General features: G+C 41.3%; 1 protein-coding gene across 1 annotated transcript; it reads right to left on the bottom strand.

The window, feature by feature from the left end:
• Positions 1-4,604: 4,604 nt before the first annotated feature.
• On the bottom strand, positions 4,605-11,373 carry LOC311242810 (L-proline trans-4-hydroxylase). Its single transcript, XM_084331853.1, has 6 exons — positions 11,094-11,373; positions 9,086-9,338; positions 8,492-8,583; positions 5,827-5,966; positions 5,619-5,723; positions 4,605-5,350 (listed from the first exon to the last, which is right to left on the bottom strand). Exons 1-6 carry the CDS (start codon positions 11,221-11,223, stop codon positions 5,264-5,266), a joined length of 807 nt encoding a protein of 268 aa, XP_084187979.1. The 5' UTR covers positions 11,224-11,373; the 3' UTR covers positions 4,605-5,263.
• Positions 11,374-14,102: the final 2,729 nt, after the last annotated feature.

The following is a 14,102-nucleotide window of genomic DNA, read 5'->3' on the forward strand; positions in this document are numbered from 1 at the left end:
CTCTCATAAGTTGTTCTCCAACTCATGAGAACCTGCTCTCAAGCTCTTGCAGCATTCTGCCGAGGACTGGATAAAACAGTCTCTGTTTCAGCTGATCTCCTGAGCTGAGGTCTGAGCTTGTGCCACAAGATGACTCAACTACATACTCCACTGACAAAGACATGCTCATGATACTGTGATAAACTATAATAAGCTTTAATCGAACCCTGGTTAATTTCCTCTGATAGTCCGGTTGGTTTGGGGTGGTATGAAAGCTCATTCACTCTTGCAAGTGAACCCTGCTGCGGTTCATTTGAGATGTGAATGCAAAGCGGACCAAAGGCAGGACACAATTAGCACAACCACACACAATATCAGAACACCTCAGATCCTTTGCTAAATTAAACACTCTTGTCAAAACTATACACTAATTTATAAAAACTACATTTTGTTACCATATGAAACACACGTTTCATATGACTTAATTCTGTTTGAACCAGTTGCACACTGCTGTGCTTAACCTAAAACACATTTAGCTATTCTACTTCTCAGTGATTAGAGTACTGTAAGTGAAGTACACAGAGAATGTGCAAATATACAATAAATTCACCAAACACTACACAAGACCAATGCTGTAGAGTGTAGACTGATGACAATATAATTAATTTATCTCCATATACCCAAATCAATGATGCAGACTGATGAAAAAAATACATTTTCTCTCCATATACCCAAACCAATGATGCAGACTGATGAAAATATAAATCTTCTCTCCATATCACCAAATCAGTCAACATTTCAACATGGAGAATCACAACAAAACATGTCCCAGTTTTCATGCTACAGTGTGCATAACACTGTAAGCTCAGCAAATATCAGACAAACATAAAATACTGTATCCAGTACAGGTTAAAATGACAGTAAAACAAAAACAAAAATAGAAACAATTTAAATAGAGTACAGAAAATACTAGACATGGTCTCTTTGCCTAGCTGGATCTGGCAAGAGAATTCTTTGTTGTGATTCTCCATGTTGACATGTTGACTGATTTGGGTATGGAGAGACAATTTATATTTTCTTCAGTCTGCATCATTGATTGTCTTGTCTAGTGTTTGGTGAATGTATTGTATATTTTCACGTTCTCTGTGTACAGTACTTCACTCTCCTTCCATTTTGGTTGAAGACAGGTGAACTCACCTGCTGCATTTTTATAGTGCTTAAACCTGATTGGTGCTCTACAATTAAGCAATGGTGTGTTTGTGCATCTGATGGCTGTGTTTAACCAATTGGCTCATATGTGTGGTCATTTGACATTCTGTGTCTACTCTAATGTAATGCAAGTGTGTTTAGTGTTTTGCAAATCACTGTGTATTGTTTTGCAAAAAGTGTGAGGCTGACATTGTGCTTATAGGGGTGCAAATCTGGGCCTATGTTTTGCTCCTTGAGCGTAAGGTTTTGATAATTGTGTAATACTTTTGATTTGAGTGTTTATGCAATCGAAGAAAACTGTAAAGACTAGAGATGAACTGTTTATTTCTTTTGTACATAGGCTGTGCATATGTTTGTTTGTTTATTTGCTTATGTGTATGATTCTTAACTGTGTTTTTATTTTGTTATTGGTGTATGTGTGTATGTATGTATATGTATATATATTATATATATATATGTATATATGTATGTATGTATATGTGTATATATGTATATTTGTACTCCTGTTGGGCCCTCTTGGACCAGATCAATGTTTTATCTGGCTAAATAAAGGTTAAATAAATAAATAAGAAACTGATGATTTGGTCCTGTTAACTTTGAATTTTCTATGGGGACTGCCCAGATCCCGCTCATGGACCTGGACCTCACTTTGAGAACCTATAATCTAGTTCTTCAGTATTCGTCTCTAATTACTCTAAAATTGCGAATTTCTGTGTTAAAAAAAAGCCCCCAATGTTTTCGAACCCTAAAAACGCCCCTGCTGTAGTCGGCATGTTTTCAACAAATTTACTTGTTTTGAATTTATGTGTGCCATTATTACTGTCAAATGTAATGATTGTGAAATATTTGTATAATGAGGCTATGGCTGTATGTGTATGTCACCGGATTTCCCCAAGGGGATTAATAAAGCTCATCCTATCCTATCCTATCTGAATATAAAAATATGAGAAAAATAAACATTGTAAACAAAGGTGCAGATGAGCGTCTGTATGCCCTATCGGTTATATTTTATGCTGGCTGAAGGACTGGCCAAGGCGGTTAGTGGAGTGTTGGGGGGGGATATCAGTCTGTGGCTGAACGTGCTCCTCATCTTGGCTAGCTCCTCATAGAGGGGCTTAGAGGGGTTCTCCAGGATCGCAGCCATCTTGACCAACTCGAGTCCTCACCAGCTTGTTCAGTTTGTTGGTGTCCCTAGTAATAGTCAAGGACTCTAGCCACCCAAACAACTGCCTCTTTGCACTGCTGCGGTCAGGCAAGCGCTACCAGAGTTAACGAAGAGAAAGTTAACGAGCAAGCCACCATTTTGTACTTTGTCAAGTGTTTTCCCACATGCATTGCATACACGAGTCAAGGACCATGCATTACAATGAGACATGCTTTTTCATGTGACATATAATACTGTTTATACAACGGCATGCAAATTTCTCGATTCTGATTGGCCATTTACACGTCTTTATTGGCAACAATCCACGGTCCTGGGCTCAGGACCCGCCCACAACCGAATCACATATCACTCCCCGGCTCACTCCGGGAGAAAACAAGATCGCGGACAACAAATGGATATGTTGATAGCACCATAACGACTAAATATGAAGCGATTCTGTCAAGGGGAATGTGTTAGTCCTTTAAACAATGTTGGATGATGTAATTGATGGGTCTTGAGTCAATCTAGAACAAAAGAAAAATCGCGGATTGATTGATTGATTAATTGATTGATTTAAATTTCTACTTCCTTCCCACTGACTGCAGCGTTCACTCTCACACTGTCCGACGCTGGCGTACCCACAAACACACACACACACATACACACACACACACACACACACACACACACACACACACACACACACACACACACACACACACACACACACACACACACACACACTCCTGTCTGCAACAGCGGGGGAGTCAGACTGAGAGAGAAGCAGCGCTGTTTTAAGTGAGCATGGTCTATTGAATTGATTGATTGGTTGATTGCTAATTTTATTACTGTACCCCTGGTTTCCAACTGGTTAAGTTTAGGCTAAAAGAAATAAATAAAAAAATAGGGCGAAGAAAACGTTTTTTTCCTATAGGGCAAAGAAAACGTTTTAATTTGTTTTACCTACTTTATATAGAAGCATCTAAGAATGAAGTTCTATGGAAAGTAGGTCTGCATTCCCTTAACAATTGTGTGTATTGAGCCGTACTGTATTGTACCCATTCTGCATCTGGTAATACAATTTTCAATCAATCATTCCAATAATACACAGTTGGATGTGTTAGTTGGTTGGATGCACTTCAAGCTGCTTCCACATGAGGCAACTTCTCTCAATCATTCCAATAATACACAGTTGGATGTGTTAGTTTGGTTGGATGCACTTCAAGCTGCTTCCACATGGAGGCAACTTGTCTTTTTTGTAGTTGTGGGAACTACTTTTTCTGGCGGATGGTTTTTTCAATAAATCTTCGATTAATGTGTGTTTATTGTATAGAAATAAGGTTGGATGAATCTGGCAGTTGTATAAAAGCTTTACACCACTTGTAGTCGTGATTTGTGACCAATAAACCATGCCTAGGGGGGTCTAACGATCCTCGACTGCGCCTCGGGCCTAACGACCACCCCTAGGCATGGTTTATTGGTCACAAACCACTCCTGCGCGTGATGTAATGCTTAAATAAAGACGGAAGCCCAAACAACTAGTTTTAAAGGCACAGTTTCTGAGTTTGCCGGGTGCAAAATTGGACTGGCTTGTCTTATTTCACAGTTTGAGTGAGTGTTAGTTTGAGTGTTAGCAGGCCCATCAGAGACCCAAATGTATGAAAATGTAGTTTTTCCACAATATGCAACCTTTAATCACTTTTCTTCTTACTATTAAGCACTGCCCAGCTACTAAATATTGAGTGTCTTTGTACAGTATAAGCACATAGACTGTTTTTGCACAATGGACTGTACTTAATTTTAGGGCTATCCGTTTAGAAACAGAAGATGTGCCCTTATCCTCAAACATCCTCCTGGGTAGCTGGTATCTTTTAGTCACCCTGTCCATCTTTATTGATTTAGTCTCAACAGAGCTGCACATCAGTCATCAAAGCAGGCCGGGCGTGGAGCAATTGTGACTCTTGTATCTGACAATTAGCAACACTAGGTAATCTTATGCAAACTGAACGGTAAATGGATCATAAGGGTTTATTGCAATAAGGGAATTGCTTCTTCCTTTTCAGACAAGAGACTGTTCTGTTTATTATTTTATCTTACTTCATTTGTTTCCCTTTTCACAGCAAATTATCTTTGTATATATTTTTTTACATGGTTATTCCTTCATTATTTTCTATTGTTGTTCGAAATAAACTAATCATTCATTCATTCAAAAATACAATTACAATTTCAATGCAAGTTGATTTATTTTTGTAAATTGCACAGTTTATTTGGACATTATGAAAGTGCCCCAGAAAAATCAAGTACACTAAAACTGCTTCATTATCTCCACCAGGCAGAGCGCCTTTATTACGTGATTGGTTGCGTCTGTCAGTGAGTGTGTGTGTGTGTGTGTGTGTGTGTGTGTGTGTGTGTGTGTGTGTGTGTGTGTGTGTGTGTGTGTGCGTGCGTGCGTGCGTGTGTGTGTGTGTGTTTGTGTGTGTGTGTGTGTGTGTGTGTGTGTGTGTGTGTGTGTGCGTGCGTGCGTGCGTGTGTGTGTGTGTGTGTGTGTGTGTGTGTGTGTGTGTATGTGTATGTGTGTGTGTTAACTATAATTGGAGAGGGGTCAGTGTGTCTGTTGACGTTAGTATGCTAATGCTAATAGCTATAAGGAGAGCAGTCAGTGTTTGTCTGTGTGGTGGAGATTTGCCCTCTAATGAACGCACCTTTCTAGTTTACTTATCCATTCACAGTCGACAAATATTGAGACATTTTAGTCAGATCACTCGATAAGTTAGTGATTAATTGCATTGTTATACAGTATATAAATATATATATATACAGATCTGCATTTAAAAAAAGCATAGAATAGAATATTCATTTGACACCAAATATCAGATATTTTATAACTATTTAAATAGATATAGTTATATCGCTAGGAGGAGCCAGTGATGCTCAAGAGCTGTTGTCAGAGAAATGCTTGAACTGGTCCGTTCCACAGGCCAAAACTGCGGCATGGAATGTCCTGGGACGGTCGGGGTCCTAGTGGTACCAGGAAGAGAGAGAGAGTGTATCATATCCCAAACAGAATAAGGGTTGAGTAACCTGTGTATCATATCCCAAACAGAATAAGGGTTGAGTAACCTGTGTATCATATCCCAAACAGAATAAGGGTTGAGTAACCTGTGTATCATATCCCAAACAGAATAAGGGTTGAGTAACCTGTGTATCATATCCCAAACAGAATAAGGGTTGAGTAACCTGTGTATCATATCCCAAACAGAATAGGGGTGGAACTGTTTCCGCTCACCTGTATGGGGTAAGCGCACGTGGGGACATATCGGATCACAAGGCCACAGCGTCTTGTCTGGGATGTGTTCGGTTCACTGGCGTGGACTAGGAGTCCGTCATGGACCTATCGACACCAATTCAGAATTATAGTTAACAAAATGTAGTCCTAGACAGTAATAACCCAATAACCTCGTCATACTCAAAGAACTCGGATGTGATGAACTTACAGACATCTGGCCAGCAGACAGGGGGCAGAGCACAGCTTTTCCAGTCTCCACCATCGCTTCGGGTATCTCCTGATTGACGGACAGCATGTTGCCGGGGCGGGTTGCTAGGCGATGGGGAATGATGCCAGAACAGTGGCTGCCTATGGGAGCACAGACACATTATAAACATGCATATGTTGCCTCTATGGGCACGTGGTGCTGATTTGAAATAGCACATCTTATTTATCATGGTCATGTAAATGGACTGTGGTCCACATGTGTGAAAAGTGCTATATAGATAGAGTTATTATTATTCATTATTATTATATTGTAAAAAATGTATGCATTGAAATGTCTGTAAAGTCTCGACCACATTGAAAATGAGGGTGACCTCAATTGTCCTTTCGAGAATAAATAAAGGTTTGAATTGAATGTCAGGCAGGAATGAATAGACCTTTTTACAGTCTATGAAGCTGGCAAAATATTTTCACGGAGGCATCGCCATCTTTACCTAAAGTTGTTGTCCCATTAACCCTTTCACTACTTCATTACAGAATGTTAACCCTTTCACTACCAGGTTAACCATCTGTAGTGTGGTAGTGAAAGGTTAACCTTCTGTGTTGTGTGGTAGTGAAAGGTTAACCTTCCGTAGTGTCGTAGTGAAAGGGTTAACCCTTCGTAGTGCAGTAGTGAAAGGTTAACCTTCTGTTTGTATGGTAGTGAAAGGGTTAACCCTTTGTAGTGTGGTAGTGAAAGGGTTAACTGTCTGTAGTGGTAGTGAAAGGTTAACCTTCTGTAGTGTGGGAGTGAAAGGGTTAACCCTTCGTAGTGTGGTAGTGAAAGGGTTAACATTATGTAGTGTGGTAGTGAAAGGGTTAACCGTCTGTAGTGGTAGTGAAAGGTTAACCTCCTGTAGTGTGATAGTGAAAGGTTAACCTTCTGTAGTGTGGTAGTGAAATGGTTAACCTTCTGTAGTGTGGTAGTGAAAGGGTTAACCATATGTAGTGTGGTAGTGAAAGGTTAACCTTCTGTAGTGTGGTAGTGAAAGGTTAACCTTCTGTAGAGTGGTAGTGAAAGGTTAACCTTCTGTAGTGTGGTAGTGAACGGGTTAACCCTTCATAGTGTGGTAGTGAAAGGGTTAACCGTATGTAGTGTGGTAGTGAAAGGTTAACCCTTCGTAGTGTGGTAGTGAAAGGTTAACCTTCCGTAGTGTGATAGTGAAAGGTGAACCTTCTGTAGTGTGGTAGTGAACGGGTTAACCCTTCGTAGTGTGGTAGTGAAAGGGTTAACCGTATGTAGTGTGGTAGTGAAAGGTTAACCCTTCGTAGTGTGGTAGTGAACGGGTTAACCCTTCATAGTGTGCTAGTGAAAGTGTTAACCGTATGTAGTGTGGTAGTGAAAGGTTAACCCTTCGTAGTGTGGTAGTGAAAGGGTTAACCTTCCGTAGTGTGGTAGTGAACGGGTTAACCCTTCATAGTGTGGTAGTGAAAGGGTTAACCATATGTAGTGTGGTAGTGAAAGGTTAACCCTTCGTAGTGTGGTAGTGAAAGGTTAACCTTCCGTAGTGTGATAGTGAAAGGTGAACCTTCTGTAGTGTGGTAGTGAACGGGTTAACCCTTCGTAGTGTGGTAGTGAAAGGGTTAACCGTATGTAGTGTGGTAGTGAAATGTTAACCCTTCGTAGTGTGGTAGTGAACGGGTTAACCCTTCATAGTGTGCTAGTGAAAGTGTTAACCGTATGTAGTGTGGTAGTGAAAGGTTAACCCTTCGTAGTGTGGTAGTGAAAGGTTAACCTTCTGTAGTGTGGTAGTGAACGGGTTAACCCTTCGTAGTGTGGTAGTGAAAGGGTTAACCGTATGTAGTGTGGTAGTGAAAGGTTAACCCTTCGTAGTGTGGTAGTGAACGGGTTAACCCTTCATAGTGTGCTAGTGAAAGTGTTAACCGTATGTAGTGTGGTAGTGAAAGGTTAACCCTTCGTAGTGTGGTAGTGAAAGGGTTAACCTTCCGTAGTGTGGTAGTGAACGGGTTAACCCTTCATAGTGTGGTAGTGAAAGGGTTAACCATATGTAGTGTGGTAGTGAAAGGTTAACCCTTCGTAGTGTGGTAGTGAAAGGTTAACCTTCCGTAGTGTGATAGTGAAAGGTGAACCTTCTGTAGTGTGGTAGTGAACGGGTTAACCCTTCGTAGTGTGGTAGTGAAAGGGTTAACCGTATGTAGTGTGGTAGTGAAATGTTAACCCTTCGTAGTGTGGTAGTGAACGGGTTAACCCTTCATAGTGTGCTAGTGAAAGTGTTAACCGTATGTAGTGTGGTAGTGAAAGGTTAACCCTTCGTAGTGTGGTAGTGAAAGGTTAACCTTCCGTAGTGTGATAGTGAAAGGTTAACCTTCTGTAGTGTGGTAGTGAACGGGTTAACCCTTCGTAGTGTGGTAGTGAAAGGGTTAACCGTATGTAGTGTGGTAGTGAAAGGTTAACCCTTCGTAGTGTGGTAGTGAAAGGTTAACCTTCCGTAGTGTGATAGTGAAAGGTTAACCTTCTGTATTGTGGTAGTGAAAGGGTTAACCGTCTGTAGTGTGTTAGTGCAAGGGTTAAGGAGGCAGCAGTAGGTAATAGCATAGACTATGTACTTTTAAACTCAGGGGTCTATAACTATAACAGAGAACTTGAAACTCTGGAGAAACCGCGGTACCTGGAATGACCTTTAGGGCCCCGTTTTCTCGCTGTGAGTCATCCAATGCGAGCCACACTGAGAGAACCGGTCCTCCAGCAATACCCCAGTATCTACAATAACAATAACAAGGACCGTTACCAGAGCACTAAAAAAGAAAAGCCAATACTTTTATCCAGAAAAGTGATTAAATTTCCACTACAGTTTTTACAAAACAAAAACGACATAAGATAAGATAAGATATCCCTTTATTGATCCCCTTAGGGAAATTCAGGAAGATACGTTTCCCTAAGGGGATCAATAAAGGAATATCTTATCTTATCTTATGTTGTTTTTGTAAAAAGAAAACATCAATAATAATAACAATAATAATAATAATAATAATAATAATAATAATAATAATAATAATAATAATAATAATAATAATAATAATAATAATAATAATAATAATAATAATAATGATGATGATGATGATGATGATGATGATGATGATGATGATGATAATGATGATGATGATGATGATGATGATGATGATGATGATGATGATGATGATGATGATACCGCTGCTAGTACTAATAAAAAAGAAAACATTTTGTCAATACATATATAAACTACCTCATATCCTGATGCCAGGCGACGTACGGCAGGCCGCCCTCCCGGACGTGGCTCTCGGCAGGTCCCGCTTCCTCCTCCTCCTGTTCGGGGCAGAGCGCCGGGTACTTACAGATGAAGCGGGAATCGAGGAGGATGACGTCGGGGCCCAGGACGGCTTCGATCACCTGCAGGACCCGGGGGTGTTTGGCGAGGCCCATGACCCACTGGTACTGCAGGTGGACGTTGTGGAGGCTGTACTGTGTGTACTCCTCACCTAGTGGTGTGAGTCAAAGTACACACAATGGGTATTTGCTACTTTCACACGGTGATATTGATTGTAATTACATGTCACATGATGGATACTGTAGTAGGGTTTGCCCCCGTCCCAAGTCCACGAATCGCTTGGTTTGCTCTCAGTCGACTTTGTTAGTCAATTAGTTGTTTTTTATTGCTTTTTTTCTCTCCAGTGAAACATTATAAGCATCACGAAATTCAAAGAGGTCCTTCTGCACGGATGCATGTAGGAAGCACAATTTTATACACATTTGATGATTAAATGTACAGTTGACTGAGAATGTCTCGAGGACAGCCCTGTACTGTAGAACCCACTTACAATTCCCATAATCTAGACGAGAGAGAAACACAGGGACCGGCTTGGTTACAGGTGATGGGTCGGTCGCCTGAAAGCTGTGCTATAACACAAACAACATCTCTGTTCCCCTGCTCTGCACACATCACTCGTTTTCCATTCTCTCTCTCTCTCTCTCTCTCTCTCTCTCTCTCTCTCTCTCTCTCTCTCTCTCTCTCTCTCTCTCTCTCTCTCTCTCTCTCTCTCTCTCTCTCTCTCTCTCTCTCTCTCTCTCTCTCTCATTCCTCCGCCGCTCTTCCACAACCCCCAGAGTCCCACCACGGCATGCGTTCACATTTACATTTAGTCATTTAGCTGAACGCTTTTATCCAAAGTGACTTACACATCTGCACAACAAGTCAACAGGAAGGGAATTTAAACCTAGTCGGGGGTAAGAGCTCATACCAGGGTTAAAAACAAAATCTTATTTAAGACATTTTAAGACTTTTTAAGGCCTGGAATTCTGATTGTTAAAAGTGAGAGCTTTTAAAACCCTCTGGCAACCCTGTCACACACAAACAGTTTATCAGCCATGCTATAGTATTTGAGCTCATCTCGCATGTGTGTGTGTGTGTGTGTGTGTCTGATGAGCTGAATCAAGTACAACTCAAGTACCAATGCCATGATTTTTATGAACAATTTGCAGTGTAAGGTTCACATAATTAAAACAAAATTATCAACAATCCATCAGGATAAGTGGAAGGTGGAGATTTTGAAAAAACCTAAACTTAGAAAATATATTGCAATTAAAAATGAGTATTTTACTGAACCTTATGTAATGTTAAACTTAAAGAGAAGACGGAGGTCTCTGTGTGCCCAGTTGAGGTCTGGCACCCTGCCATTGGCTGTGGAAGTGGGTAGATTCCAGGGTAAACCTGAGGAGGAGCGGTTGTGTGTTCTGTGTGATCTGGGAGTGGTGGAGGATGAATATCATTTTGTTTTTTATTGCCCTTTGTACACCACTTTGAGGAGGGCTTTATTTGAAAAAAATTCAAATTGTAAACCCAGATTTGTTTTGGCAGTCTGAGAGCTGTATGTTGAGTTGTTTTTTTGTGGAGGACATCTTCGGTTTTGCAGGATTTTTGGAGAAGGCATGGCACCTGAGACAAAACACACTGTATCCTATATAATTGTATTTGAATTCACCTTGTTTTTCTGTTTATTTACATTGAGTACAGCTTGTGTTATATTACGTTTTATTGTATTTTCTTGTATTTTTCTTTTTTTTATGGCCATCTTGGTCTATGTCATTTGTTAAGTAATTGGTAAAGTATATTATTATATACTTATTGTTATGTGTCTTGTAAGCCCATATGGGCTGGGCATACATCTGTATGTAAGACACGAAAATAAAAAATATCAAATCAAAATCAAAAACCAATGCCATGCACCAACACTCACCAAACTCCCTCTCCAGCTCAGCGAAGGCGTGCCTGGCCTCCCTCAGCTCTGTCTCAGCCAATATAGGCAGTGCTGAGAGGTAGCCCTTCTGGTTGTATGCCCCCCGCAGCTTGGCCAGGTATGTAGTCATTTCTGTGGCTATATGGTTGCTGCCTCCGACCGTTTCTTTGCTTCCAGGTGGTCGCTTTGTGTCGAGGCGACTAAGTGAAGTCCACTGTTTGAGGGTTGTTCTTATAACCTGGAATCTGTGTGCGTGAGAGAGAGTGAGACAGAGAAATAGAGAGAAAGAGAGAGGAATGTGTCGGGAAGGGAGTGGGTGTCCGGGAAGAGAAGAGAAGAGAAGGAAGAGAAGGAAGAGAGAATAGAAACGGAAGACTGTAAAATCCCCCACCTTTAGCAGCCAACCTGTTGCAGGGTTATTTCCATTCCCTAAAGTCTCCCTCTTTATCCTATATTCCCACTTGCTCTCAACACACATTTAATTTGAGATATTTACGGAGGGTAATTTACCTTTGGCGTGCGGAGGTGCTGTCTGGCTCAATGGGAAAAACATCTAACCGCCACAGCTGAGTCAGTCAGTTAAAGGTGGTGTAAGTGGTATTTATTTTGTTAACTAAGATAAGTGTTAAATAGCTGTACATTCCAACAGCCATCACTGTGTGATGAGCCAGAGTGTTTGGTCAGTAACATGGGTCTCCCAGTCCCTCCGCTCTGCAGTAAACAGTAAAGACATGTTCTGGTATCCCTTCCCACTTCATCCAATTAGGAGAGAGAACCCTAGATATTGTTCACTTATTTTAAGAAATCTTTGCTAAGCCAAATTTGCTTACTGCACTGGCAGATTATCTTACTTGTTTCAAGCACATATTTGCTTGAAACTATAGTTTTCATTTATTATTTTCGTCAGACCATTGTGTTCTCTCTCCTGATCGGATAAAGTGGGAACGGGACACCAGAATAATTATATGGCAAATGGTAAATGGACTGCATTTATATAGCGCTCACATTTTAACCATTCACTCACACGTTCACACATCTGCAGAGCGGAGGGACTGGGAGATCCATGTTACTGACCAAACACTCTATATCAGTAATGGCTGAAGCGTAGACCACTTTTTTTTTATTAATCAAAAACAAAACACCACGTACAGATGTCTGAGCAACATCTATTGTGACCGACTATCCATCTCATATTGTGTCCATAATCTCTTCACGAAAAGAAAAAAAACACACATTTTCCTGAGAGACACCCCCTTTATTTTGTAGTGCATTCATTCAGATTTCTATAGAAGGTGTGGACCACAGACATGTGGAAATATGAGATGTTTGAACAAAACCCCATGCGGTGTGTGTGTCGTCCACTGGCGGTGTGTTTAATCACAGCATCGCATGAGGAACTAGGAGCTATTTATAGTTCAACTAGTTTTGGGGTCAAATGATCAACCGAGGCAACTATTCATATAAAAGTGACGTGATCTTTTAAATGGATGAAACAGACTTATTTTCTTATTTTCTCAAATTTGAGAGTCATCACAATCTTCTCTCTCTCTCTCTCCCTCTCTCCCCCCTCTGGAGAGTGAAAGAGTGATGATGGATACTGTATGACAGACACGGATTTTAGCACTTGTCTGTGGGGTTGTGTGTGTGTGTGTGTGTGTGTGTGTGTGTGTGTGTGTGTGTGTGTGTGTGTGTGCGTGCGTGCGTGCGTGCGTGCGTGCGTGCGTGCGTGCGTGCGTGCGTGCGTGCGTGCGTGCGTGCGTGCGTGCGTGCGTGCGTGCGTGTGTGTGTGTGTATACCTTATTTTTGTGAAAAATCAAGAAAATGTCAAGACTCCACACTCACAAAATCAGGACTTGCTACTAAACTATTGTAGTGCGATGGACGGTTAGGGTTAGGTTAAGGTTAAGCTTATGTTATGGTTATGGTTATGGTTATGATTATGATTATGGTTATGGTTATGGTTAGGGTTTAGGTTAGTTACAGAATGCAATGTAATTATGTCCCCATTATTTCACGTAAACAAACGTGTGTGAACAGAGAAGGCTTGGTTATTTGTCAGTGACAATGACAATCATCAGTCATAAACTTGAACACACAAAACACTTGAAACGTAATAAGGATGTAACATTTATAATTTTGTGAGGTGCCTCTATCGGCTGACCAACATTTTTATTTGGGAGACATTTTCAGATTTCCTCATGCAAACTGGAAAAGTCTGTCATCTGACTTCTAAGGGTTGACATTGACATTGCGTGTGTTGTGTAATGTGTATGAGTGTGAACAGGGAGGACGTGGTTATTTGTCAATGATCCACTTGAAACGCACTTGAAACGTAATAAGGATAATAAGGATGTAAAAGTAATAACTTGGTGAGGAAGAACAGCAGGCGCCTCTATCGGCTGACCAACTCAGATTTCATCTGACTTGGTCAACATTCATAAGAAAGGTTTGACATTTACATTGTGTGTGTGTGTGTGTGTGTGTGTGTGTGTGTGTGTGTGTGTGTGTGTACAGTACGTGTATGTGTGTGTGTGTGTGTGTGAACAGGGTAGGCCTGGGTCTGTACGAAATGACATCAATGACAATGACATCAGAAACTTGAGCACAAACACTTTTAAACCTCGACATAATAAGGACGTAAAATTAATAACTGCGAAGGGAAAAGCCAAGGGTCCATATTCAGCTAGCTCCAGGCCCGGCTGCCACAGGAGGCGGGGTCTACTTACCGTAGTTTGAAGCTCCAGGCCCGGCTGCGACAGGAAGCGGGTCTACTTACCGTAGTTTGAAGCTCCAGGCCCGGCTGCGACAGGAAGCGGGTCTACTTACCGTAGTTTGAAGCTCCAGGCCCGGCTGCGACAGGAAGCGGGTCTACTTACCGTAGTTTGAAGCTGCAGGCCCGGCTGCGACAGGAGGCGGGTCTACTTACCGTAGTTTGAAGCTGCAGGCCCGGCTGCGACAGGAGGCGGGTCTACTTACCATAGTTTGAAGCTGCAGGCCCGGCTGCGACAG

This window comes from Notolepis coatsorum, assembly GCF_963971535.1.
Source record: "Notolepis coatsorum genome assembly, chromosome: 16".
Taxonomy (NCBI): domain Eukaryota; kingdom Metazoa; phylum Chordata; class Actinopteri; order Aulopiformes; family Paralepididae; genus Notolepis; species Notolepis coatsorum.

What these genes read in the sequence shown, in the direction of transcription:
- LOC311242810 (XM_084331853.1), bottom strand. Translation starts at nt 11,223, where the DNA reads ATGACTACATACCTGGCCAAGCTGCGGGGGGCATACAACCAGAAGGGC. An exon ending in TGAGCTGGAGAGGGAGTTTG is followed by an intron (nt 9,339 to 11,093) that starts GTGAGTGTTGGT and finishes TCACACCACTAG; the next exon opens with GTGAGGAGTACACACAGTAC. An exon ending in CGTGCGCTTACCCCATACAG is followed by an intron (nt 5,351 to 5,618) that starts GTGAGCGGAAAC and finishes TGGTACCACTAG; the next exon opens with GACCCCGACCGTCCCAGGAC.